This window comes from Brachionichthys hirsutus, chromosome 15, assembly GCF_040956055.1.
Source record: "Brachionichthys hirsutus isolate HB-005 chromosome 15, CSIRO-AGI_Bhir_v1, whole genome shotgun sequence".
In the NCBI taxonomy this organism is placed as follows: Eukaryota; Metazoa; Chordata; class Actinopteri; order Lophiiformes; family Brachionichthyidae; genus Brachionichthys; species Brachionichthys hirsutus.
Window position 1 is genome coordinate 927599 of NC_090911.1, and position 25722 is coordinate 953320.

General features: G+C 46.3%; 3 protein-coding genes across 3 annotated transcripts in view; 1 reads left to right on the forward strand and 2 right to left on the reverse strand.

Annotated features, from left to right (window-relative positions):
• Positions 1-1262: 1262 nt before the first annotated feature.
• Positions 1263-8101, reverse strand: rab12 (RAB12, member RAS oncogene family). The gene is made up of 6 exons (XM_068748675.1): positions 7750-8101; positions 7088-7148; positions 5228-5366; positions 2557-2646; positions 2374-2478; positions 1263-1967 (listed from the first exon to the last, which is right to left on the reverse strand). The coding sequence occupies exons 1-6, from the start codon at positions 7973-7975 to the stop codon at positions 1860-1862; spliced, it is 729 nt and encodes a 242-aa protein (XP_068604776.1). The 5' UTR covers positions 7976-8101; the 3' UTR covers positions 1263-1859.
• A 430-nt stretch (positions 8102-8531) lies between these two features.
• On the forward strand, positions 8532-13537 carry napgb (N-ethylmaleimide-sensitive factor attachment protein, gamma b). The gene is made up of 12 exons (XM_068748888.1): positions 8532-8647; positions 8797-8864; positions 8972-9056; positions 9136-9153; positions 9228-9258; positions 9356-9465; positions 9769-9835; positions 9920-9990; positions 10179-10257; positions 11686-11765; positions 11847-11976; positions 12541-13537. Exons 1-12 carry the CDS (start codon positions 8592-8594, stop codon positions 12673-12675), a joined length of 930 nt encoding a protein of 309 aa, XP_068604989.1. The 5' UTR covers positions 8532-8591; the 3' UTR covers positions 12676-13537.
• A 1593-nt stretch (positions 13538-15130) lies between these two features.
• Positions 15131-25722, reverse strand: part of LOC137904228 (piezo-type mechanosensitive ion channel component 2) — a 60819-nt gene continuing 50227 nt past the window's right edge. The window contains exons 44-54 of the mRNA XM_068748377.1: positions 25260-25407; positions 24967-25178; positions 23483-23641; positions 23080-23227; positions 22792-22980; positions 22209-22301; positions 21869-22038; positions 20691-20810; positions 17127-17206; positions 16624-16819; positions 15131-15383 (exon numbers count right to left, since the gene is read on the reverse strand). Coding sequence (XP_068604478.1) covers positions 15131-15383; positions 16624-16819; positions 17127-17206; positions 20691-20810; positions 21869-22038; positions 22209-22301; positions 22792-22980; positions 23080-23227; positions 23483-23641; positions 24967-25178; positions 25260-25407 — 1768 coding nt within the window. The remainder of the gene's footprint in view (positions 15384-16623; positions 16820-17126; positions 17207-20690; positions 20811-21868; positions 22039-22208; positions 22302-22791; positions 22981-23079; positions 23228-23482; positions 23642-24966; positions 25179-25259; positions 25408-25722) is intronic.

A 25722-nucleotide genomic window follows, 5' to 3' on the forward strand; every position in this document is an offset into this window, starting at 1 on the left:
CGGTCAAAACGGGGATTACCGGATGACAGACATGTCGCAGCCCTCGATCGGCTCCCGGTCACCGCTGGGGGGGGGGGGGCCGCGGCTCGCACCTCCTTCTCACTCCCCTCCGGTCAGACTTCGCTGCTGTGACGCGCGACGCCCGTGACTTTCCGCGGGGCGCATGCGTCAGTGATTCAGCCCGTGCACCGGGCCCGGGCCTGACACGCTGGAGCGCGCGTGAACTAAAGACCACGCACGCACGTCGTTCACTCCATTTGGGTTCGGCTCATTTCTTTAAACAGAAATTTATTTAGGATTTATCCCCCCCCCCCAAAGCCTGTTTAGTGGACGTAATAAGGGGGGGGGGGGGGGGGGGGCTGAGACCACTCGTCACCTCCTTCTGGAAAGAGACGCATGATCAGGGTGAAAATAAATATAGATCTTTAATTGCATTTAATTAGTTCAACAAAGCCACAAGTTATAAATACCAACAGCTTTAATGCAAAGGACACGAGGACACGCCTCCATCCCTCAGGACCGAATGAGCAGATTTAAAGTCTCTAAGCCGTCCATTTAAACATCTAAACATTTAAACATTTATAACACCGGGAAGGAGACCAGAGGCTAAACTAAGTGGGAGCGTTGCAGATGTTACACACATCTGGCGGCTGATCGTTGTGCTTGGTGTCTGAAACGGTGCGAAGCGCCACTTAAAGCACGACGGAAACGTAAAACATCCATTAAAAGAAATAAAACTAAACAGTTACTAAACTTACTTTTGAATTCATTGATCAGAAGGTTGAGGGTAACACGCAGAGTTCTGAAGACGCGCATGGCAGGGAACGTTTCCACACTGGACCGTCAAAAACTATTAAATCAGGAATTTCAACCTGCAGTCATCATAAGCCCCCCCCCCCCCCCCAGTAATACAGGATTTTTGTATTTATTAAAACTAGAACTGCATATTCCTTAACTATAATTCTGCAGCCAAAGCCTGTCAAAGTAAAGAGATACGAGCCGATCGGTTTCCTGAGTCATTTCAACACTAACGAACCATCCTGCCCCCCCCCCCCCCAGAGACCCCCCTCAGCTGCATCTGAATTTAGAATAAATGCATTAAAATAAACACTTTAGAAAATTGGTAACAATCCAATACCAGGCTTGAATGTGGTTGGGTCTTCATAAAGAACCCCCCCCCCCCCCCCCCCCCCTACTGAAGCAAAGTTCACCTACACTAGCGCTAAAACTACCAGCTGGGGTACGTTCTTTTAGTGCAAAACCTTAGAAACGGGAACCGGGCAGCAGAATCCGAGCGGGTCCAGTCACCCCCCCCCCCCCCACCGGATTTACATCATGCACGGTCGTTTACCTCAAGTCAACCTGCCACTTGGTTATAACTTTTAATAAGAATATAGTAACACAATTGTACCCGAATATAAACTCCATGGGCAATAGATGAGACCATCGGGGCAACTTCACACTTCCTGTACGGTATGCGTGAGGATGATGGTGTTTGGAGAAACAGGAAGTTGTGAGGCCTCCAACAATCCTGCTTCCTTTGAACGTGCAGCAGCTAACGGAGGGCTCCCCACTCTGAAGGCGCCTGCGGGGCACAGCGATCCCAACGGTCCACGGAATGAGGTAGCCGGGGGTCAAGTGATGACGGGGGGGCGGCAGGAAGTGAGTCACCAGGCCTAATTAGTGTCATCGACGTCATGGTGGGCATTCGCTAACCAGATGCAGACATTAGCGAAGACAAAGTCCAGGCAACGCCCACCAGTGCAAAGTGCAGCTCCTGACTGTCCCCTGGTGGCATAACCGGTACACTGCATTTACAGTGGCCGAGCGTGGCACCCAGCAGGGAACCGCGTTGATTCTCAGCAGCAGCGCATGCTGGGGGGCGGCAACTCCGGAGGCACTTCCGGTTCAGGCTGCAGAGACAGGACGCTGCTGGACAGATCCTCGTTGGGGACTTCCAGAGGCATCTGTTGCAGACAACACGGGGTTAAAACACGGAACGCTTCGGTCGCAGCTCAAGAATAACGGCAAGAAATGAAGCTTTAAAGAGTGGCACAGCGATTAGCGCAGTCGCCTCGCAGCATGTTCTCTGCGTGTCCATGGAAACAATAGGCCTCGTAGGAGCAGGTAACGCCCCCTAGAGGCGGCATGCTCAGGACCAACTCAGTGACAAACAAAGCGGCTTATCTTATCACACTAATTAAAACCATCTTCTTAGGACGCTTGGAAAGAAGGGGGGGGGGGGGTTGGGGTCACCCTCGTATTCTACTGTACATTACTGCACTAAACACAAGTACAAGGTACCCGTAATATTTTCTGGTCCTGCTTGTGGACACCGGGACAGTTTTTTAAATGTGCCCACAGGTAACCGACCTTGCTGAGGATGTCATCCACCAGCTTCAGGAAGATCTCGTCCACGTTGAAGTTGTCCTTAGCGCTAGCTTCGCAGAAGCGCATCCCGCTGATTCTCGAAGCAAACTGAAACACAACAGGTTTGAACCGAGCTGGCTCAACGTCACGAAACGCTAAAGGCTCGATCGAGGGAGCCGAACGTACCCGCTCCCCCTGCTGTCTGGAGACGGCGCGGTCAGCGTCGCAGTCCAGCTTGTTCCCGACGAGGAGGAGCTCCGCCTCCTCCGAGGCGTACTGACAGCAACAGAAAGCAGAGCGGCGGCGCGTCACGACTGCTGGAACGTTTCAGTCACAAGAAATACCAGTAGAGTCCGATTCCTGCAAAGCGTGTTCCAGACACGGTCACCGGCAGGAGGGTCGATAAAAGAGCAAACGAGAACGTCACCGAAATAAACCATCCAGTCAATCCTGGAGTTTACGTAGTTCTGAAATCAAGAACAGAAACGCTTCTGGAAGAAATCTCTCTTACTGTGACGTCCCAGTACGAAAACATGCACAAGATGTGTGTGCACGTGCACACACATTCATTACAATGCATTTAGTTTCAGTTTCGTTTTCAGAGGCTTTTCTGACAGAGCTGTTTGAGACAGACAAGAGGGACGCTGTCCTGCAGCATCTGTTTGAGACAGACAAGAGGGACGCTGTCCTGCAGGATCTGTTTGAGACAGACAAGAGGGACGCTGTCCTGCAGCATCTGTTTGAGACAGACAAGAGGGACGCTGTCCTGCAGCATCTGTTTGAGACAGAAATGAGGGACGCTGTCCTGCAGCATCTGTTTGAGACAGAAATGAGGGACGCTGTCCTGCAGCATCTGTTAGAGACAGAAATGAGGGACGCTGTCCTGCAGCATCTGTTTGAGACAGAAATGAGGGACGCTGTCCTGCAGCATCTGTTTGAGACAGAAATGAGGGACCCTGTCCTGCAGCATCTGTTTGAGACAGAAATGAGGGACGCTGTCCTGCAGCATCTGTTTGAGACAGACAAGAGGGACGCTGTCCTGCAGCATCTGTTTGATACAGAAATTAGGGACGCTGTCCTGCAGCATCTGTTTGAGACAGACAAGAGGGACGCTGTCCTGCAGCATCTGTTTGAGACAGAAATGAGGGACGCTGTCCTGCAGCATCTGTTTGAGACAGAAATGAGGGACGCTGTCCTGCAGCATCCGTTTGAGACAGCAATGAGGGACGCTGTCCTGCAGCATCTGTTTGAGACAGAAATGAGGGACGCTGTCCTGCAGCATCTGTTTGAGACAGAAATGAGGGACGCCGTCCTGCAGCATCTGTTTGAGACAGAAATGAGGGACCCTTAAATGAAAACTGAAAATTCAAGTTAAAGAAAAAAAAAAAGGGGGGGGGGGGGGGGGGTTGAAGACAAAGGACTCGGGACAACCATTTTAAAAGGAATGAATTCAGAAGACAACGGCGACTGTCGACCTTCGGGACGGCAGTAGCGCCGTCCATAAGGAACCAGAGTGGCCAGTACAAGACCAGCTTGGCCTGGTGGTTGGAGAGTTGCTGGTTTGACTCCTGAGTACTGCCAAGGTGCCCTTGTATTGTTAAATGTCGATGATTTATGTACGAAGGACTTTCAACGGAAACAAGACCGCAAGAGCTTTTTAGAAATGCTCCTCTTAGACAGGATGTTTGACTTTATTTGTACTGTAATACATGATACTGTTTGACTGTACTTGTACTGTAATACATACTACTGTTTGACTGTACTCGTACTGTAATACATGCTACTGTTTGACTTTATTTGTACTGTAATACATGCTACTGTATGACTGTACTTGTACTGTAATACATACTACTGTTTGACTGTACTCGTACTGTAATACATGCTACTGTTTGACTTTATTTGTACTGTAATACATGCTACTGTTTGACTGTACTTGTACTGTAATACATACTACTGTTTGACTGTACTTGTACTGTAATACATGCTACTGTCTGACTGTACTTGTACATAATACATACTACTGTTTTACTGTACTTGTACTGTAATACATACTACTGTTTGACTGTACTTGTACTGTAATACATGCTACTGTCTGACTGTACTTGTACTGTAATACATACTACCGTGTGACTGTACTTGTACTGTAATACATACTACTGTTTGACTGTACTTGTACTGTAATACATGCTACTGTCTGACTGTACTTGTACTGTAATACATACTACCGTGTGACTGTACTTGTACTGTAATACATACTACTGTTTGACTGTACTTGTACTGTAATACATGCTACTGTAGACTGTACTTGTACTGTAATACATGCTACTGTGTGACTGTACTTGTACTATAATTCATGCTACTGTCTGCCTGTACTTGTACTGTAATACATACTACTGTGTGACTGCACTTGTACTGTAATACATGCTACTGTTGACTGTACTTGTACTGTAATACATGCTACGGTTGACTGTACTTGTACTGTAATACATGCTACTGTGTGACTGTACTTGTACTGTAATACATGCTACTGTGTGACTGTACTTGTACTGTAATACATGCTACCGTTTCACTGTACTTGTACTGTAATACATACTACTGTGTGACTGTACTTGTACTGTAATACATGCTACCGTGTGACTACTTGTACTGTAATACATGCTACTGTGTGACTGTACTTGTACTGTAACATGCTACGGTTTTGACTGTACTTGTACTGTAATACATGCTACCGTTGACTGTACTTGTACTGTAATACATGCTACCGTTTCACTGTACTTGTACTGTAATACATGCTACCGTGTGACTGTACTTGTACTCTAAGATCCTATCTAATAAATATACTCATCACCATCATCACCTTGTCGATCATCTTCACCCATTTGGGCAGGTCCTCAAAGGTCTCCTGCTTGGTGATGTCATAAGCGAGTACGATTCCCTTGGCGCTCCTGTAATAGGCTGACGTGATGCTGTTGAATCGCTCCTGACCAGCGGTGTCCCTGGATGAGAGCAGAGAAACGCAACATCGTGAAGAGACCTGTGCATTTAGGGCGGGCTCACCGAGACAGCTGATTGGTCAACTCGGGTTTCCATTCATGACAAGACTGACTGAAGGAAAGCCGCGAGCTTCGCAGGAAATGTTTTGTGAAGAACTGGAATCAATAACACTCTGAATATATTAGAAATGTTCAATCTGACTCAGTGTGTTGATCATTCCTTCTCCGTGTGAGATCCGTGTTGCCATGCCATCCAGCTAAACAAAGAAGGACATGCTGAACGCACGCATCGTAGCTTTTTATGAACAGCGGGCTCCATTTAGCAGGCGTACGAGTCTAGGCCTGTCTGGATCCCGCTGCATGAAGACACGATGAAAGACAATCGAGTAAAACGCAGGTGTCCCAAGCATGACCAAGCTTGTAAAAATGCTTACAATTTCATGACAAAGTAGCATAATGTGTTATAAACTACGGACTCCAGTCAAAAATGTGCAGCTACAAGCATGAAGGGTTCAGATTAACACTACCTGAAAAGTGGATTCTGTCCTACAGCCGAAGCAGCGTTCAGGAAGAGGACACACAAAGACTAGGAATCAGGTTTGGGTCGCATGCCGGGCGCTTTGAGCTCCGCTCGCGCTCGCAGGGCGGCGTTACGGTACCTTGAGCCGGCTCGTCTCTCCCCGTTCCCCACGCGAGTCACAGTCAGGCTTACGAGCAGAAGAGCACAGACAGCGGCACAGAGGCAGGGTTAGCGAGGCCGGAGCAGTTCAACATGAGGCACGCCGAGCACGGCCCCTTTTCAGCAGACAGGTGGAGAAGGAGGGGAAGACGGGATGTGGTAAGGTGGTGCGGAGGAGGGAGGGTGGATGCGGCGCCAGCAAACAGGACAGATGTGTTAGTGGCGTAAGCGATGGCGCAGTCACACAAGGAACCGACGTCATCGGGAGCTCAAAGGGAACTCCGCCCCGCCTGCATTTTGTGGCGCATTTCAAAATCAAGTTGGGTTCTAGTTTGCCACTCAGAGGTTTCTGGCGTCGTGACTGGCCAGCAGACGGAGCCAAAGAGCCAAGAAGCGGCCCCCTCGCTGGTTGATTGGATCGATCGACGCGCCGTCTGAAGCTAAACGCTCGACGCCCATTGAACGCACAGGATTTTCATGATTAAATAAATTCAAATCATTTTGATAGTTGGCAGGGCAAAACTCCAAAACATGCCCTTATGAAATTTTAGGAAAACCTGTTTGCATTATTTACTGCACAGATCGGATCAGGAATTTGTTTTTTTTTAATTCAATACAATCATAGATTTCTTGAAATGTAATATTCATTGATTTCCTCAACAGCTTTATCCGTAACTGGGTGGCGGGATCTACTGGAGCTCATCGGGCGAGAGGCAGAGTACACCCTGGACAAGCCGCCAGTTCATCGCAGGGCTGAAATATTGGCCAATCCTAATGAGGAACAGGTTGCTGGAACTTCACACGGACAATTAACATGGAAAAATTCATTCAGGATTTCATAGCTAAAATCACACCAATTCAGGAACGTTAAAACATCTTGGCTGTCGTGGAACTAGTTTTTGCCTTGGCGGAGTTGCGTGTCCTCTCTGTGCCCCTCTGCCCCATTACCCTCCCAAAGCGCAGTTAGCTTTTGTTAGACCAGCCAAAAGGCCAAGAGGACACACAGAGGGCGCGCTCCACGTAAGAGACGTCTTCTGCCACTCACCATATCTGTAGTCTGATCTTCTTCCCTCGCAGCTCCACCGTCTTGATTTTGAAGTCAACTCCTAGGAGAGGTCAGATTAAGACACGTGGATACGAGCAAGCACTTCCTGTTTACATCGACTTTATGTGGGCGTAATTACAGTTAATCTGTTGATTTTATATAAATAAACACATTAAAAAAAGGGCTGTAAAAATATTTTAAATCCTGTTTCAAGGTTGATGGATGCAAAACAGTGAGTGAGGCCCCCGCCCGTGGCTGACCTTCAGAAGCTGCTGCCAGCAATCATTGGGAGAGATTATAATAAAGACATGCTGGAATAAATCGACATGCTCAGCCAGACTTGGGTTCCCTGGATGACCAGCGTAATCCCAGCAGCACCAGCGAGGCGCTGCGGAACGACGAGCTCTGCCAGAGCAGCTGCGGGTGCAACTATTTTAGGATTGGATATTGTGGTCACATGACTGATGGCTCAATTGTACTTATTTTGATATGTACTTTGAGATGACAGCAATTCTTTCACAAAGTTATATTGATTCTAATGAAATAATTATTTTATGTTGTTTATTGTGTTGTTTCTTAAGTAGCTTGACTCCAGTAATTAGACAGAGCCCAGCTAAATGCGGCCAATCATAGTACACACAAACAAGCCCCCTCAAGCTTACCCACGGTCGACTTGCATGCTTCGCAGAAGGTGTCGTCGGTAAACCGTTCCATGAGGCTGGTTTTACCAACTCCACGAGAGCCAATAATGATTATTTGAAGTTTAAAATCAGCGGGCCTTGGAGGCATCTTCCTGCGGCGCGACTGGGCGCCCAGAGCCGGGGATGAGTTTGCGGAGTCCCCGCCACCGGCGGTGGCTCTCCGCGGTATGTCGTATTTTGGATCCATCAGTAATCCCACATTTTTAATTGATAGAAGAATAGAAGATAAACAACCACAAGTAAAAATCTACATAAACGAAATAAACAGCTACGTAGAACTTTCCTTTGTCTCTGTAAAAGTTTGGGAAAGTTTGCTGCTCGCCGTCAGTTGTTGTTGCTCAGCCATTAGAGACGACTTCTTCTTCTTCTTCTTCTTCTTCTTCTTCTTCTTCTTCTTCTTCTTCTTCTACTTCTTCTTCTTTCATTGTGGGTTTTTGGGCCAATCAGTTTATCAGTGGGTTAGCCCCACCTATTGGACGGAAGGATGCTATTTTAAAAAGAAATCCACCCACCCATCCCTCTATTCATTTTCTTGTCCCCGAGCAGTTCTGTAAAATAACTTCAGCGCCATCGGTGCTCCTCTAAAAATGTTCTCATTATATTATGTATAATGAGTTTTTTTAATAACCATAAAGTCGTGTCTTACTAATCGCGTCTTTGTCCATTGCGTTACGAGGTGTCTTTTGTCCTTGGCGGCACCCGTAGCCTGCGACATTCGATGACGTTTGCCTGATAAGCCAAACATCGACGCGGAACAACAACATTTTACAGAGTTATCATAAAGCAAGCTCACAATCAGCGGTATGGCGGCTCAAAAGATAAACGAAGCGCACGAGCACATAGCTAAAGCTGAGAAATGGTAAGTTACCCGGAAACAGCAGCATGTTAGCTAGCGAGGAAGGCCCCGCTCTCATGCTGTCAGCGCCATCAACCAATAATATGTGTATTGATTTATCAGATAGAGAACGTGCTGATCGATCCAGCCGTTGTCTTTCATGTTTTTTGTAGCATAAAGACAAGTTTGACAAAGTGGAAGCCAGATTTCGATAGTGCTGCGTCAGAATATGCCAAAGCAGGTAAGTGAAATGAAGGCAGCCTTTTTACAGAACACGCTAGCTTCACGGCTAGCTTCACGGCTAGCTTCACGGCTAGCTTCACTGCTAACTCTGCGTCTTGTCTTCAGCTGTGTGCTTCAAGAATGCCAAGCAGTATGACCAAGCGAAAGACGCATATCTGAAAGAGGCGGAGTACCACACGGAGAACAAGGCGTATCCTGTCTGACGCACACATGCCTCCACACTGCTGTCATTTGACACCGTTTTGTAATGTCCTTAACTTGCCTTCCAGACTTTTTCATGCTGCAAAGTAAGTATCTTGTGTCATTATTCCAGGATGGAGTTAGCCTTTGTTTTACCTGAACGCTTTCCCCTTTTCCTCAGAGCCATCGAACAGGCGGGGATGATGATGAAGGTGAGTGCGTTGGCGTTCACCTTTAAACCTACTGCTGCTGCTCCCAGATCAGCTGTGTGCCGACGTGCACCACTTTGCTGTCCTTGCGTCTGAACAGGAACAGAAGAAGATGCCGGAGGCCATTCAGTTGATCGAGAGAGCGTGCATGATGTACATGGAGAACGGGACTCCCGACACCGCGGCCATGGCTCTGGACCGGGCTGGAAAGTAGATATATTTTTGACACTTAAACACATTTGATGCTTGACCACAAATTAAATGGCATTTCTTCAATTGTTTACTGATGCTTATTGCAAAAATTGGAACAAAGATGGGCGCACATTTACTTTACATAAATTGTTAAATTGTGTGTAGCTATGTTTTGCGTTTTCAGTATAGATGTTTTTTTCCTGTTGTGGCCCTCTGAATAGCCTTATTATCACCGTCTGGCACTGAGGCGTTAAAGTCTAATAAAAGCTCTGATCCTGACTTCTCTTTTGTCTAAGACATGTTTTTATTTCCTTCTCTCAGACTAATAGAACCCATAAACCTGGAGAAGGCTGTGGACCTGTATCAAAAGGCAGCCGGTGTGTTTGAGGTGAATCTGCACTTCCAAACGAGACTGAAGGAATCAATCATCTGCTGCAAAATGCTGTCTTCATGTCTTTTCACTTGTGTGCAGAATGAGGACCGCCTCCGGCAGGCAGTTGAGCTCCTGGGCAAAGCCTCCAGACTTCTGGTCAGGTTGAAAAGGTGAATGTTCAATCAAAGAGGAGACGGTTATGCTGCTTGGTATTAAAGCGTTCCCATATTTGAGGTCACACGTGGCTGTGACAAATGGGCACAACGATTCAAACGCTTGTATTTGCTTTCGTAGATAACGTTGATCATGAGATCCGGCTCCTGATAATTCTCCCGTCGGATCTTGTCTTTGTGACCAGGTTGGACGAAGCGGCAGTCGCTCTGCAGAAGGAGAAGAACATGTACAAGGAGATTGAGAACTTCCCCATGTGCTTCAAGGTGTGTTGCTTTGTCGTGTCATTGAACCGCTCTGTGAGCAGCTCTATATTTCATTACAGGCAAATAGAATGGAGTTCTGTTAGCAGGGATAATGCTATAGAGCAGGGGTCGGGAACCTATGGCTCTCGAGCTCTCGAGCCATAGGTTCCCGACCCCTGCTATAGATCGAACACGACCTGATTGGATCCACAGAAGCGTAAAAAGACACAACTGTCGAGTCCTTCTAAGCATAAAACAGCTCACTCTCATTCACACATTCATTGAAATGGGATAACGGCTTTCAAAACGAAGGTCTTTATTGTGTTCCATCTTTTCATCACATCATCTTCCTCTCCAAATCAATGTGAGAGGAAGCACTGATATATCTGGAATTCAATTCAATTCAATTCAGTTTTATTTATATAGCGCCAGATCACAACGGAGTACGTGCAGCAAAATGCTTCAGAACAAACCGTTGATAGTTAATAGTCCGGATGCCGATGGAGTTCTGTCCCCCTTATGTCAGGATGATAAGTGCATCGTTGTCTTCAGGACTGTTATTAAATATCGTAGACTATTGGACACGAAGACGGATCATCAGCCTGAGGACTTGGGTCTAAATCATTTTGTTTGAAGTGCTATTGAGCAAGACTCAATGACATTACGAGCACGGCCCCTTTTAAACAGGCAGGTGGAGACAAGATGCTGCAGGACAGCGTCCCTCTTTTCTGTCTCAAACAGATGCTGCAGGACAGCGTCCCTCTTTTCTGTCTCAAACAGATGCTGCAGGACAGCGTCCCTCTTTTCTGTCTCAAACAGATGCTGCAGGACAGCGTCCCTCATTTCTGTCTCAAACAGATGCTGCAGGACAGCGTCCCTCTTTTCTGTCTCAAACAGATGCTGCAGGACAGCGTCCCTCTTTTCTGTCTCAAACAGATGCTGCAGGACAGCGTCCCTCTTTTCTGTCTCAAACAGATGCTGCAGGACAGCGTCCCTCATTTCTGTCTCAAACAGATGCTGCAGGACAGCGTCCCTCATTTCTGTCTCAAACAGATCCTGCAGGACAGCGTCCCTCTTGTCTGTCTCAAACAGTTCTGTCAGAAAAGCCTCTGAAAACGAAACTGAAACTAAATGCATTGTAATGAATGTGTGTGCACGTGCACACACATCTTGTGCATGTTTTCGTACTGGGACGTCACAGTAAGAGATTTCTTCCAGAAGCGTTTCTGTTCTTGATTTCAGAACTACATAAACTACAGGATTGACTGGATGGTTTATTTCTCTGTTTTTGGGCTGATAACGACCCAAAGCCTCCATCAGAGTCTAGAAACACGGGAGAGTGACTTTCTCAGCATGGGGGACCTTCAAAGGTTCTTTGGTGCTCCTCACCTCATCAGCATCAAGTGAAACATTATTCATAAATGCTGTTCTCCATTTTTCGTTCTTTAGAAAACAACTGCTCAAGTGCTGATCCATCTTCACCGAGGCGACTACGTAGCGGCTGATAAATGCGTCCGAGAAAGTTACAGGTAGCTTCTTATTCTGACCAATAGCGACATGGTGTCCGTTGTTTTAGCTCTGCCACTGAAACCACGGCATCTCTTACCCAGTTTACCCGGCTACAGTGGAAGTGAGGATTGCGTTGCTATGGAGACGCTCCTGCAGGGCTATGATGAGCAGGATGAGGACCAGGTCTACCGTGTATGCAATTCCCCGTTGCTGAAGTACATGGACAATGATGTGAGTACTGTGAAGGAAGAGGCTCTCGTGTCGGCCACAGCCTCTCAGGTACAAGCGCACCTGCCTGTCGAGGGACCTTCCTTTGTTTGATCGTCTCCGTCTCTCTCCGCGCTGTCTCTTCATCTCGCCTGCTGTGTGCTGAGTGTGCGGCGCATGCGCCGTGCAAAAACATCAGAGAAAATGCTCCCTGTGTGCCTCTGACAAGCAGGGCGCCACTGCCAACTACTGGAGTGGATGTACAATTACACTTTAATCTAGTACGGAAAAAAGCATTTTCTCCGCGGTCACAGGCGCCCCCCCTGACATCGCCCCCTGACAATGTCCCACCATTTGAGAACCACTGCCCTAGGGGGTCTCGCCCCACTATTTGAGAACCACTGGTATAAACAAAGCGGAAGGAAATTTGTCGTCCATATGGAAACACCTCTGAGATCAATTACAAAATAAAATGTTGCGATACCGTTTTGGCCAGAGGATGTTGTTATATGTTAAGGCTTTAACGCTCGGCTTGGTCACAACTGTGTGGGTGTGGCAACGTGAACATTTATTCCCTCCACCTTGCAGTATGCCAAGCTGGCCATCTCCCTGAGGGTACCTGGAGGAGGGAAGAAGAAGAAGGCTCCTGCTGCTCCTCAGGGCGGTGCGAGTGGGACTCCTGCTGCCGAGGAGGAGGATGATTACGAGGGGGGGCTGTGTTAACCTTCAGTGTGCCAACTCCACCCATCTGCTGCTCCATCACAACACCCTCTGTGTACGAGTCAAACACCCCGGGACCCGCTCGGCTCCGCAGCCCATGCGTGGCTGATTGCACTCGGTGCCGCAGAAGAATCGACGCCAGTTTAATCAGCCTTTTAATGTCGGTGGATCTTCAGTGTTCAGTAACGTACGAGCGCCTGTTGTGTGTAAACGCTCAGTTAGTTGTCGTCTCTGTGTAGCTGTGTGTGAGTAGAGCCTGCAGTGAGCGCCTTCAAATCAGAAGCGCCGTTCTCTAATGGGTTGAGCAATGCAGCGGTGTTTATTTGTACATTTAATTTATTCAGTATTCGTGGCTGCAGCCTGTTCACAATGTTACTGGTACAATTTAGGAAATCAGCTTGTACTTGCATGTTTAAAATAATGCTGGCTCGAAGTGAGACCTACGCATTTATGAATATTAAGAAAATATAAATGATTGACTATAAGGATGAAATGAACAGCACAGTTTCTGATGGCGCAGCTTGTCGCTAATCGTCGACGGTTTCATTTGTCTACCTCGAGGTGCGTTTCTCTTCCACCTTAAATGAAAAATAGTGATACCAGTCTTCCAGTATCTAAAGTATAATGCCCAAATCAAAGCAACTCTGCATAATTCCCTTCTTAATCCTGATTTCATGTATTTATTCCGTACTGTAAATGTGAGCTGACCGCTGGCATGACATCATTGTAATTCCACATATATGATTGTGGTACCACATAACTGAAGGTGTAAATGGATTACTTCAATTTGTTTTTGCAGTCCTTATATATTACTCAAAAGCAAATCTCCAAATGTTGCACATGCATCAATAAATGTTTCTCTTATGTGGCATTTTATGGTCTTCCCTTTTCCTTCAATGAGTCCCACATATTTTTAAGAAAACCTGTCAGGCCCTTTGGGGGCCACGTGTGCTGTAAATTCATGAGTGCTGTGAGCTAATGTGCAGCAATTTGCCTTTTCATAATGGGCTTTCACAGTATAATACAATTATGGGTACCTGTAAAGTGCCTTGAGATACCTTTCTGTTTATCTGGCTCTATAGCAATAAAAATTAGTTGAATGGAAATAAAATGCAAAAGAAAGGCACAATGATAAGAAAAACTACATTTGGCAAAATAAAAGTAAGTTTTGTAGAGTGGAAAGTAGTTCTTGGCTGCTGCCGGCCTCATTCAAACCAGAGGTTCCCATCTGCACCTTTTTACACAAGCAAACAGCAGCTGAATGCAAAACTCGACACCTTGCCAGGCGGTTTATTTGCAGAACTCCGGACCTCTTATACCACATTGCCTTAACATATAGGTACATAGGACCCGTCCCCCCTAAACTTATGTAATGAAAATCAGTCATGCTACAATGTCGTCTAATGCATAGTTTGGACCAACGGGCGTTGTTTTCATCCCTTCATGTGAGGACAACCCCCCCCCCCATCTCTTCCTCGGTGACTGAATGCTGTGGGCGCCACAGTGTTCACAAATGTTAAAAACAGAGGTTTCCAAGTGATGCCAGCTAATGCATGTAGCCTGTTTCACACACAGATGATTCAGAGCATGGAGGATTGGCAAACTCGTTCTTCATGAGGGAAACATTTCACATCAATGCATCTACTTTCTTCACGCAGCCCGAGACTGTGCAGTCAGTCCAACTGAACAACATCCATATTATATTTCATGCCATTTAAATATGTTTCTTTTCTGCAGTCTTTTATATCCACCGAAGCCTACATAACGTAGCACATAACTCGTTACAGTGAAAAGAGCTCTTCCTGAGAAAGATGTGTAAGATAAAAGTGTCAGTTCTTCTCATACAAACAAAATAAGGCAAGTGTTTGATTATGCTTCTGCGTTGTGTCTACAGAGAGGCTCCCCACGTGACCTCTGAAGCTCAGTCTCTTTCCTCGGCACACATCCTTCAATATTGCTCAGTCCCATAATCCAGGCGTTCCATTTGGATATGATATCAGAATGTGCCCATGTGGTCTTTGTTATGCACTTACTGGTTGAGGGGAAGCCCTTAAAGATGAAAGCTCCTCTTAGTTTACCGTAGGACTGTGGACATGTTGGAGCCAGGTAAAAGGAGCTATAGGGGTTAAAAACCTACCTCGATATCAGGGCTTGCAGGTTTTAGAAGTCCTTTATAAATTCGCAGACTTTCAACTGAACATCAGTTTGTTTATTTTATCCACTGGATGCCAAACGGAGCCAGGTTCAGAGATAAATACAGCACCAGCAAATCTGTCCAGAACTGTTAACGTGTTTTAGTGCGGAGCTCACACTCTCAAATGAAGGGTCCTCAGGTGTAGGTGCGTGGGCTGAGACAGCTGCTCACACCAACAGAGCGACCGCCAAATTCTCAGAGGGCCGGGCTCGTGTCTGAAAAGCTCTGGATCGCCCTCATTGGTTCACATCGCTCAGCAGAGGTTCATTGCGTTTTCTCTCTGGTCCACTTGATCATCGTCTCTGGAGAGCGGTAGAGGAAGATGAGTTTGGCGTACATGTCCTCCTCCAGGTCCAGTTCCCCAGTCTCTCGGACCAGGAAGATGTCAGTGCACAGCTTGAGGATGCGGTCCACATTCGGCAGCTCTTCAAACATGATGGTGTGGGAAATGCCGCTAAAGAATTCCCGGACGAATTTACCGATGACCAGGACTACCGAGGCGTACAGACCCATGATCCTAGACAGGAAAGAGAAGAAGGACGTTAGACCAGAGTTTCCAGTGACAGGAGACGCTGCAAATACAGAGGCCATTCCTCAAACTGCGGACGCCGAGCAAAAGGAAATCCCCACCGTCAGACACTCTTTGACTATATTATAAGGTTATTGTGTGGAAGTATTTTAAGCAGTGTCATGTAGGTGTTGTTATGGACTTTTAATTCCTGTGAATCTGCCTTCAGTCCAGTTCATGTCATACCCTGATTAGATAGGAGCCATTGGCTATCTTTATAAGGAAGTAACACATGAAGAAAAGTATTTGATCTTACTTTTCAGTGCTCTAATTTATGTAACTTTTGCAATATCTGGATTTTTTTTTCATAAAAAATACAGATGCATGTGTTGGGTTGTATCTATCAGATTTTTCGGATTGGAAAAAAATCAAACTACTGAAGTAGAAGGGTCAAAATCCTGAAAGGCCACGTGTATTAAATACGATACGTTTAGCAATAAAGGGTTAATATCTGGTCGTATCTTTGCTACATTTCATGTATTTGTGAAAAAATGCAGCCTCATGGGTCACCGGGTAGTGTGGTCAGCAGGAGCTAGTCCCACATTTGAACATGCATTCAATCATAAATATGAAAGCCATACTCGGATTGGTCGAGATACTGGAAATTAGATTACTGTGGGTCGAAGACAGAGGAGGAAGAAAGATGCCTCAGCGGCGAGAGAAGAGGGAATGCAAGAGTTCAGGACTGAGAGGAGGGACTCTGAATGTTGGGACGATGACGGGAAACGCTAGAGAGCTGGTGGACATGATGATGAGGAGGAGGAAGGTTGATGTGTGTCCAGGAAACCAGGAGGAAAGGAAGCAAGGCTAGAAGCTGAGGAGCAGGATTCAAGTTGTTTATAACGGAGGAGAGGAAAGAGGGATGGAGGAGGAGTTATCCTGAAGGAGGAGTTGGTGCAGAGTGTTCTAGAGGAGAATCGAGTGTCATTTGAGATTGAGGGAGTCATGTTTAACTACCTCCGCCGAGGCGGGGCTTATGCGAATCACTAGCGTTGGTTTGTTTGTCTGAATTTTAGCAACACAACTCAAAAGGTTACAGACTTGATGAAAGTTTCAGCAAGCGTTGGGAAAGTTACCAGTAGCAGATGATTACATTTTGATGATGATCCTGAATTATGGATCACTTTGAATAGAAAAAAAAGGTTTTGGGTAATTCTGCAATAGCTCAGCAGGATCCATCAGCACATACCCATATCCAGCCAGAAAGCCCAGACTTGGTGGGCTGACTTGGTCACTGAATACGTAGAACTCCAGTCCTGCTTCGAGCTGAGACTTCTTCACTATGGAGCCGGACTCCGTCTGGTTGACGATCCACCACTCCTGGATCTGACTCGAGACGTTCTCAGTTCGCTTTAAGGTCAAAATGATGTCAAACATCTTTTCATCTACAAAGAGAAAGATTTCATTAAAACAAATGAGGTCAGATTCTTAAAAGCACACCTAAATTCAAGCAAAAAACATCAAATACAATCATTTTCAATAATAATGTTTTATTAAAGTGACTATAAGTAAAATTGTATATATAAAAAAAATCACTCTACTCATATGGCAAATTCACAATTTAGACATGTCCGTCCATCTATCCATCCATACCCACTGTGGCACCACACTTGTAAACATAATGGTTTTGAATAAAATAAAATTAGCTCTAATATATGCCAATGTAATCTACAGGGTGAAGAGGATGTTCACCTTCATAAAGCTGTTCAACAGGCTTGGCGTCAGAGTCACTGGGGGCCCGAATGTAACGAGGAAAGATGTCCTTCAGGACCCTGTACAGGAGAAGGGCTGTTACTGTCTGTGCGTCAAATGAGACAAACAATAATGATACTCTATAGCAGCGGTCCCCAACCTTTATTGCTCGACGGCCCGGTTTCATCTAAGACAATATTTTCAAGGACCGGGCTTCATTTGCTCGATAATCGTTAATGACGCAGCCGTCCTGGCGTAGTCTAATAATGAATCATCCGCAGTGGTATTATGTCAAATGCAAATATCAACAGACAATAAACAACATTTTGTTACTTAATTAATAATCATAATATCCGTAAACAAAAAATATTTCTAATAAGAAATAATTATAGTAAAAAACTCGATTCAAGTGACTGCGCTGATGAAGTTTATTTTGAAATACTGTATTGTGACTCACAATCAGCGCATTCATCGTAGGAGAAATACCCGATCATTTTATATAACAAGGTGAACAAGTCAATCAAGTTAGTGGGAGCCGGTCCCATCGAGGGGTAACGGGAGACAAAGACACCCGTAGTGTGTCCCGTACGTCCAGCCTGTTCCGTAGTTTGGTTTTGGTTGCGGTCACTGCAGAAAATCGCTTCACAAAGACAGGAAGTTAGAAATGGAAGCAGGACAGGCTCGATTCACCAGGTTTGTTCACAAATGGGTCGCGGATCCATTCTTTTGCAGTCCGCCTGTCTTTTGTGGTCGGGAAGTACCGCTCAAACTCTTCGATCTGCACAAACTAACCTATCACGTGCCTGAGACCTGTCAAGATGCACAAACGCATGCAGTCGTCTGTGCGTCATTACGCACAGAAGTCACTTTTCAAAATAAAACATCTTCAGACTAATAATCAATAAAAATAAATAAATAAATAGTTATTCTTTCTGTGCGGCCCGGTAACAAATTCCTCACGGACCGGTACCGGGCCGCGGCCCGGTGGTTGGGGACCCCTGCTCTATAGAACAGAAAATCAGGGTTTCATTTCCATTATAATTATAGTATAATAAGATACAACATTATTCACTGAGCTAAGATCAAGTTCTTAATTCTTCCTCCTGAAACCATTACCTTACCGTAGTGGAGGAGCTTGTGAGTCTTAATAACCCTCGGAGCTATGCTGTCAGGGACAGTTTGCCCCTGGTAAGTCCTACCAGATTGGTCCTAGGTGAAGGACCAGACAAAGACTAGACCAAAGACCCTCCATCCAGCCCTCTTCCACCGCTGATCCGGGGTCGGGTTGCGGAGGCAACTGCAGGGACCACTTCCTCCAGCTCTTCCAGGTGGATCCTGAGGCGTTCCCAGGCCAGCTGAGAGACATAGTCTCTCCAGTGTGTCCTGGGTCTTCCCCGGGGCCTCCCCCCAGTGGGACATGTATGGAACAGCTCCCCAGGGAGGCGTCCAGGGGGCATCCGAAATAGATGCCCCAGCCACCTCAGCTGACTTGTCTCGATGTGAAGGAGCAGCGGCTCTACTCCGAGTTCCTCCCAATGGTGGAGGGGACATGGAGCTCGAATGGGCTCTGTTCCGCTCTGCCAATGTCGAAGCGGCTGCGGCGAGTTGCGGGCGTAAGGCAGCGGGGGCCAGTCGTGGCGGTAATCCCTGAACCCACTGGTGGATGCCGGAGGTGAGGGGAGCCGCCAAGCTGAAAAAGGAGGCCTACAGGGTACGGTTCTGCATGTGGGCTTCTAGAAGCAGCCGACTGGTACCGGCGGGCCAAGTGGGGCACACCCACAGCAGCCTACAAGGCAAAAACTTGGATGTGGGAGGAGTTCCATGAGACCATGGAGTGAGACTGTCAATCACCTCCAAAGAGATTCTAGCAAACCGTCAGGCACCTCCGGGAGAGAGGGCGGCAACTGGCTCCCACAGTGTACCGTGTGGACGGGAAGCGAGTGACCTAAACTGAGGATATAGTTGGACGATGGAAGAAATACTTTGAGGAGCTCCTCAATCCCCCCAGCATGTGTTCAGGAGAGGAAATAGTACTGAAAGCCCAGGAGACGTGTCGTCTCATCTCTGGGACAGAAGTCGCAGTGGTAGTGAAACTACTCGGGGGTGGATGAGATCCTTCTTGGGTATCTGAAGGCTCTGGATGTTGTAGGGCTGTCTTGATTGACACCCCTCTACAACATTGCGTGGACATTAGGGACAGTGCTCTCGGAGTGGCAAACCGGGGTGGTGGCCCCTATCTTTAAGAAGGGGGACCAGAGGATGTGTTCCAACTATAGAGGGTCAATCCTTTCCGTGTCGGGGCCGGGTGAGGTTTCCCGTGTTGAGTTAAATTAAGTCGCACTGTTCAGCCTCCCTGGTAAGGTCTACGCCAGGGTACTGGAGAAGAGGGTATGTTCATTAGTTGAACCTCAGATTGAGGAGGAGCAATGTGGTTTTCGTCCCGGGCATGGAACCGTGAGCTAGCTCTTTACCCTAGCTAGGGTGCTGGAGAGGGCATGGGAGTTTGCCCCTCCAGTCCACATGTTTTTTGTGGACTGGAGGCTTTTGACCGGGTCCCCAGTGGCATCTTGTTGGAGGTACTTTGGGAGAATGGGTTGGATGGCAGCTTGTTAGCGGTAGCAATCCCTGTACCAAAGGAGTGCGAACCTGGAACTACAACTCTCGCTGGGAAGGTCCGCAGCCGAATGTGAAGCAGCGGGGATGAGGATCAGAACCTCCAAGTCTGAGGCTATGGCGCTCACCTGGAAAAGGACGGCTCACATCAGGTCGGAGAGAAAGTCCTTCCTCAGGTGGAGGAGTTTAAGTATATCGGGGTCTTGTTTTTCAGTGAAGGTAGAATGGAGCGGCAGATCGACAGGCGAATCAGGGCAGCATCTTCGGTGTTGTGGCCGCTGCTGTGGTAAAGAGGGAGCTAAGCCAAAAGGCCAGGCTTTTGATTTACGTGTCAATCTACGTTTCCTCTGTAGGGTGGCCGGGCTCGGCCTTTGAGATAGGGTGAGGAACCTGGACATCCAGGGAGGGTCTCAGGGTCTCCACATCAAGAGGAGCGAGTTGAGGTGGCTCGGGCATCTAGTGAGGATGCCTCCCGGACGCCTCCCAGGAGAGGTGTTTCGGGCATGTCCATCTGGGAGGAGACCTCGGGGCTGACCCAGGACACGTTGGAGGGATTATATCTCTTGGCTGGCCTGGGAACGCCTCGGGATGCCCTGGAAGAGCTGGAGGAGGTGGCTGAGGAGAGGGAAGTCTGGAAGTACCTGCTGAGACTGTTGCCTCAGGATTTCCCTGGAAGAGCTAGTGGAAGAGACCGGGGAGAGGGCTGTCTGGGGTTGTTTGCTAAGGCTACTGCCCCTGTGACCCGGATAAGTGGAAGATGATGACAAGACAAGTTCATAATCCTGCCCTCCTAATATTCATGCTACACAGACAGTTCTTTTTTTACATATACAGTATGTCTTACATAAAACATTATTTAAATACAAGCATGAAGGTATTTGTTGCTGACTGCAGAGTTTAGCTCCTGGTAACCATCATGTCACGCTGAAAGAGGAGAGTAGACATACTTACACTCCTGAGCTGCTTCCTGTACCATTCAGGAGGGCTACGAGGGCAGCCTTTGTGGGGACGTTGAGATGAGTCACTCGCTTGCCAGATGCCGTTTCAGCCTTGGCACCACGACTGAGGTTTCTGAGATCACAAGAAGAAAACTCACAGATGTCAAATTAAATCTTTTTTTTTTTTTAAAATCCGTATAAAACTGCACCTGAATATTTATCTGATCAAAAACAGAAATTCACATTGAGTGGAAAGCAACGGACTTGGACAGACTTCATTTAATAAAAAGAAGGCTCTGACTGCTGATCAAACTAAAAGGAGACAAAGGCACACATTCCTGTCTTAATCAATGAAGCTGTGGTTCAGCAGTTGGAGCATCTTTGGTTCCTGCAAATCTTGATCACAGACAAACATCCAGCAAACCTGTTGTAGAAAGCTCAAAAATGACTGCGCTTAAACTTAAACATGCAGTGTGCAGGACCCACGACTGCAGGTCCTTACAAAGAAGCCAACGATTGAGCTGATCTCAGGAGTTGTTGTCTTCATTCTTAAATTCTTCATTCCCCCTGAAAACCTAATGTGATCCACGCAGAGAAGCCTGTTTTAGGCCATGAAGACATGACGTTCACATTATGTCTGGTTCGACACACAGTTCACTCCTTACCGTCTAGACTTTCCCCTAGAAAGATATGGCATCATACAAAGCATTCATGAAAAGCATTGACACCCATCAACCACCAGTAGTTTGAGTTATCTGTTCAAAATGCTAAAAAAGTTATCTTGCTAGCAGTCAAACAAACGAACAAACCAACGCGGACCAATCTATAGCCTCCTCTGCGGCGGTAATAATGATAATAACTTTACGAGACTCTGTGAGCGCAGAGCGGGGTCCTCACCATTGAAGATACTGCAATGAAACTTGAGTGATGAGGAGGAGGAGGAATTTGCTGTGCAGTAATTACGACGATGAAGACAATGATGCTTACAGCTCTTCTGACGGCGGCGTAATATGTGTTTTAATTGATTTATGTTTTATGTTTTTATATGGTTTTACTCTTCTTAGGCTAGAAAATGTTTCTTTTATCAGTAAATAATGAAAGTAATGGACATTTAAAGATTTATACACACCACAGGGAGCCGTGGGAGGTGAACGTGACAGGGCACGGATACCACACGGGGTCAGCGCATACCTTTGCACGGACCAGGACACAGTGATGAGGAACTCGTCGTCGGACTGCAGCATGGCCATCAGGTTGTCTCTGCTGGGTGGGCTAATGGTCCACAGCGAGTTGGAGCTGCCTTTCAGCTGCGCGATGCACAGATCCTCCGGCAGGTAGCCCTCCAGCCACTGCAAGGCTTCCTGAGCGAGGCACAAGAAACGCAGCATCACAGGATGTTAGTCATGAAAACATGGCGACTAAGTCCAGTTTAAAATGTAGAGATCCAGAGGCAACATCTAGAGGGCACTTCTAGAGGGAACTTCTAGAGGGCACTTCTTTGACAACGTCTCTCTGTTTGTTCCGTACTTACATCGTCTTGGCTGTACTTTTTCATGAACGTCTCAAATTCTTTTGCGGACACATTCTGCAGCTGGTTTTGCTGGGCGCTCATGGTGAAGATTGGCTGCAAGGAGACAGATTTCTGTCAATGTGATTGTGCCTTAAGTCCCTTCACACATCACCAGTAATCAATGATCACAAAATGCCGTTTGAAGACATTCTAAATAAAGATCTGACTTGACTTCTGAATGAACTCAGATTTATTCATTCATTCATTCATCTTCTACGGCTTTTCCGTTTTGCGGGTCACGGGAGTCGCTGGAGTCTATCCCAGCTTGCTATGGGCGAGAGGCGGGGCACACCCCGAATGTATCGCCAGCGCATCCAGAGAGACAGAGAACCATTCACACACACACTCACACGCTACAGACAATTTGGGTTAGCCAATTGAGCTAAATGTCATGTTTTTGGACACGGGGAGAACAGATAGGATTTGAACCCGGCACCTTCTTGCTGTAAGGCAACGGCACTAACCACAATTTATTCATTTATTTAAGGGATTCATCAGCTTGTTTCAGCTGAAAATGATTCGATGAACGAAACTGTGACCCCACCTGGAAGCCAGCCAGGGTGATCTGAAACGAAACATCCAGCGGCGGGTTGACGACTCCCGCCACAGATTTAACAAGGGACATGAAAAGCAACGGGAACCAGACGATGCAGATCAGCAGCACCACGATCATGCCTCCCATCCCGTACTTCACCACCTTCTTCTTCTTCTGGCCTCGTGGCTGGGGATACCTCTGCGGAGCGGTGAGATGTAAGACGGCGACTCAATTCCAGCCCGAGCCCAGTTAAACATTCAGTTAAATTCAGTCCGATGACGCCACAGTTCCAAACACCTTTTCAGATTCTCGCCAGCATTTGAGGATGAAAATGTGGGCGTAGATGTCCTCCACGCAGATCCAACTGGACAGGGACAGCGAGGTATCTGTCCAGACCCAGTCCATCACCGCCCGCAGCTCCGTCAGGAATGGCACCAGGCGGAAACTAGAAACAACTGACAGGTTTCAGCTGACAGAAACAACTGACCTGGCACAATTTCAGACGGCCACCGTCGTTGGTCAGAAATCAAATATTTTGTCATCGCTGTCCATGTTATTATTTTCATTTGAATTTTGTAGGTTGTGAGAAATTTCATTTAAATCCGTGTTCTTCATGCAACTCAGGATTGGTTTCCTATTCCAATCAATCAATCAATCAATCAATCAAACAAACAAACATTTAGTCTGTTGCATTACTCACCCTTGAAACAGGAAGAGGTTAACATAATTGTAGCTCTTGGTGAGAAAGTTTCCCAAAACGCGGGTGGGGTAACCGCAGCGGATCTGATAGGCCGACAGCCCAAAGTAGATGCACTTGACAAAATACCACATCTGAGCCACAATGTTCTCATTGAAACGCCTGCAAGGAGAAAAGAAGCAAGAAGGGGTGACATGTGCTTCTATTTTTATTTTCTCTTTCTCTTCATTAATATGGAGGACCAAAAGTGCCACAATTATAAATAAATAATATACATAAATAAATACAAAAACCGTTAATATAAATACAAAAATATGAAACAAGATTCAAAAATTACAAATATATGTGGAAATAAATACCAAAATAATAATCAGTGTAATCAAGGCAGAAAAATTATGTCACAGATTACTTTATGTGTAATACTTGTATAAGAAATAAGGGCAATTATATTATGTTAATGATTTAGTTTAGACAATTTTATATCAATAACAGAATAAATAATATCGTAGAGAGCGCAGACCTCCGCCAAGCAGCTCATTTCCCTCATAATTAGATCATCATCAAAAGGTTATAAATTGTTCTTGGTATCTTTATGCACCAACCATGAAAAGTAAAAGTGAATGTGTGTGTGTGTGTGTGTGTGTATTTGTAACTGATTTTTGAATAATTAAATGGGATTTTCAGTGTTAAGATTTCATCGTTTTTCCTGACCTCATTCTGGATCAGATCCAGATGACATTTTGCATGATTGTTCGTATCGGAACTCTTTATGACTCTGATTTTTGGTGAGAGAATTGAAAGCATATTTTACAAGATAGGATTCTTTAAAAAGCCTCCATTATAAGTAAATGGGAAAATCCAGAGAGATATGAAATTTTAACATTAAACTCCATCTGTGAGGGTTGCTATGGTGACTGTTGCTGCTGGTTGGTTTCTGCCCTGCACAGCTGCAGGCATCGCTGAACTGAACGAGACGCACCTGTTCCACATCTCACCTGATCGGCTGCTGCCTCCTTGGACCCGACTCTCTGGACAGTTCTGCCAGAATGTCCTCTCTGTTTCCTCAGTATTTTCAGGCTCTCCCGTTCTATGTGTCGTCCTGTGTTCCCTCGTTCCCTCGTTCTATCTTTAATACCAAACGGATTTGTTGCATCTTAAAAAGCTCTGGATCTAGATCCAGAACAATCTGCCATTACTGAAAAAAGTGTTCTTTTTGTGAATAATGTCTAAACTAATAATGATGTCAACGTGAATCCAATTGTTAAATGTTTGTTTTCATGGTTAAGGAATTTAAAAATGTAGACAAAATAAATGTAGGGCCATTATCTTTGGTGTAAATCACAACATAGGCAGACTGAGGTGCTCGGCGGAAGTCTGCGCTTTTCTAGTTTTTTTTTATTCTATGATTTTTATCATAAAATGAATCATAATAAACTAAGTTAAAAACTCTGAGTTTTGATTTAATATTAAACACATCTAGTTCTTACTTTTCGGTGACTCCTGGCAGGATAAAGAACATCCAGAAGTGGATGCCAAAGAGCAGGATGACCTGGAAGATGACCTTGCCCATTACAGACTTTCTGAGGTAGAGGGCCCGGTCCACCACCATGGTCCCAAACTGGATCAACACCATCACCAGGAACGGACCCGGGACCTGGTCCTCCGACAGAGATGATGTGATGTCTGCTGCAGAGTGTTTCTAGAAGGGACATGCACAAATGAATTAGATTGATTTCTTCTTTGGTTTCAGCCGTCTTAATGTAATTCTGATTTGACCTACACCAAAGGCCCAGAATCCAAAGACGATGATGATGAAGTCGACCGTGTCTGCGAGGAACATCAGAACATAGACGTCTGTGACGGCGCTGTACTCTGGGTGGATCAAGTTATGGAAGAACTGCTTCATAGGAATGTAGATCTCCATGAACCTACAAAGAAATAAAATGTGTGACAAATAAAGCATCTCATCTGCTTTTAGTCGATAAGTGGCATCAAGGAAAGTCAAATAATGTCCATGTCTGTTGACGCTCACTGAGACAACCAAATAGAAATACTACTACTACTGTACTTTCTCCTTGTCCCGTGGGGGGTCCACCAGAACAAATCAACCTCCATCGTCCTCCCCAACACCAGCCACCCTCATGTCCTCCCTCACTACGTCCATGTCTCTTCTCCTGGGTCGTCCTCTAGCCCTGTCCTTTGCATCGTCCTCCCCAACACCAGCCACTCTCATGTCCTCCCTC

Excerpts from the sequence above, each read along its gene's own strand:
- rab12 (XM_068748675.1), bottom strand. The coding sequence starts at position 7,975 with ATGGATCCAAAATACGACATACCGCGGAGAGCCACCGCCGGTGGCGGG. Across the intron at positions 2,647-5,227 it reads GGGTGAAGATGATCGACAAG|TACGCCTCGGAGGAGGCGGA; the intron begins GTGATGATGGTG and ends TGTTGCTGTCAG. Across the intron at positions 1,968-2,373 it reads TGGATGACATCCTCAGCAAG|ATGCCTCTGGAAGTCCCCAA; the intron begins GTCGGTTACCTG and ends TGTCTGCAACAG.
- napgb (XM_068748888.1), top strand. The coding sequence starts at position 8,592 with ATGGCGGCTCAAAAGATAAACGAAGCGCACGAGCACATAGCTAAAGCT. Across the intron at positions 8,865-8,971 it reads GTCAGAATATGCCAAAGCAG|CTGTGTGCTTCAAGAATGCC; the intron begins GTAAGTGAAATG and ends TCTTGTCTTCAG. Across the intron at positions 10,258-11,685 it reads ACTTCCCCATGTGCTTCAAG|AAAACAACTGCTCAAGTGCT; the intron begins GTGTGTTGCTTT and ends TTCGTTCTTTAG.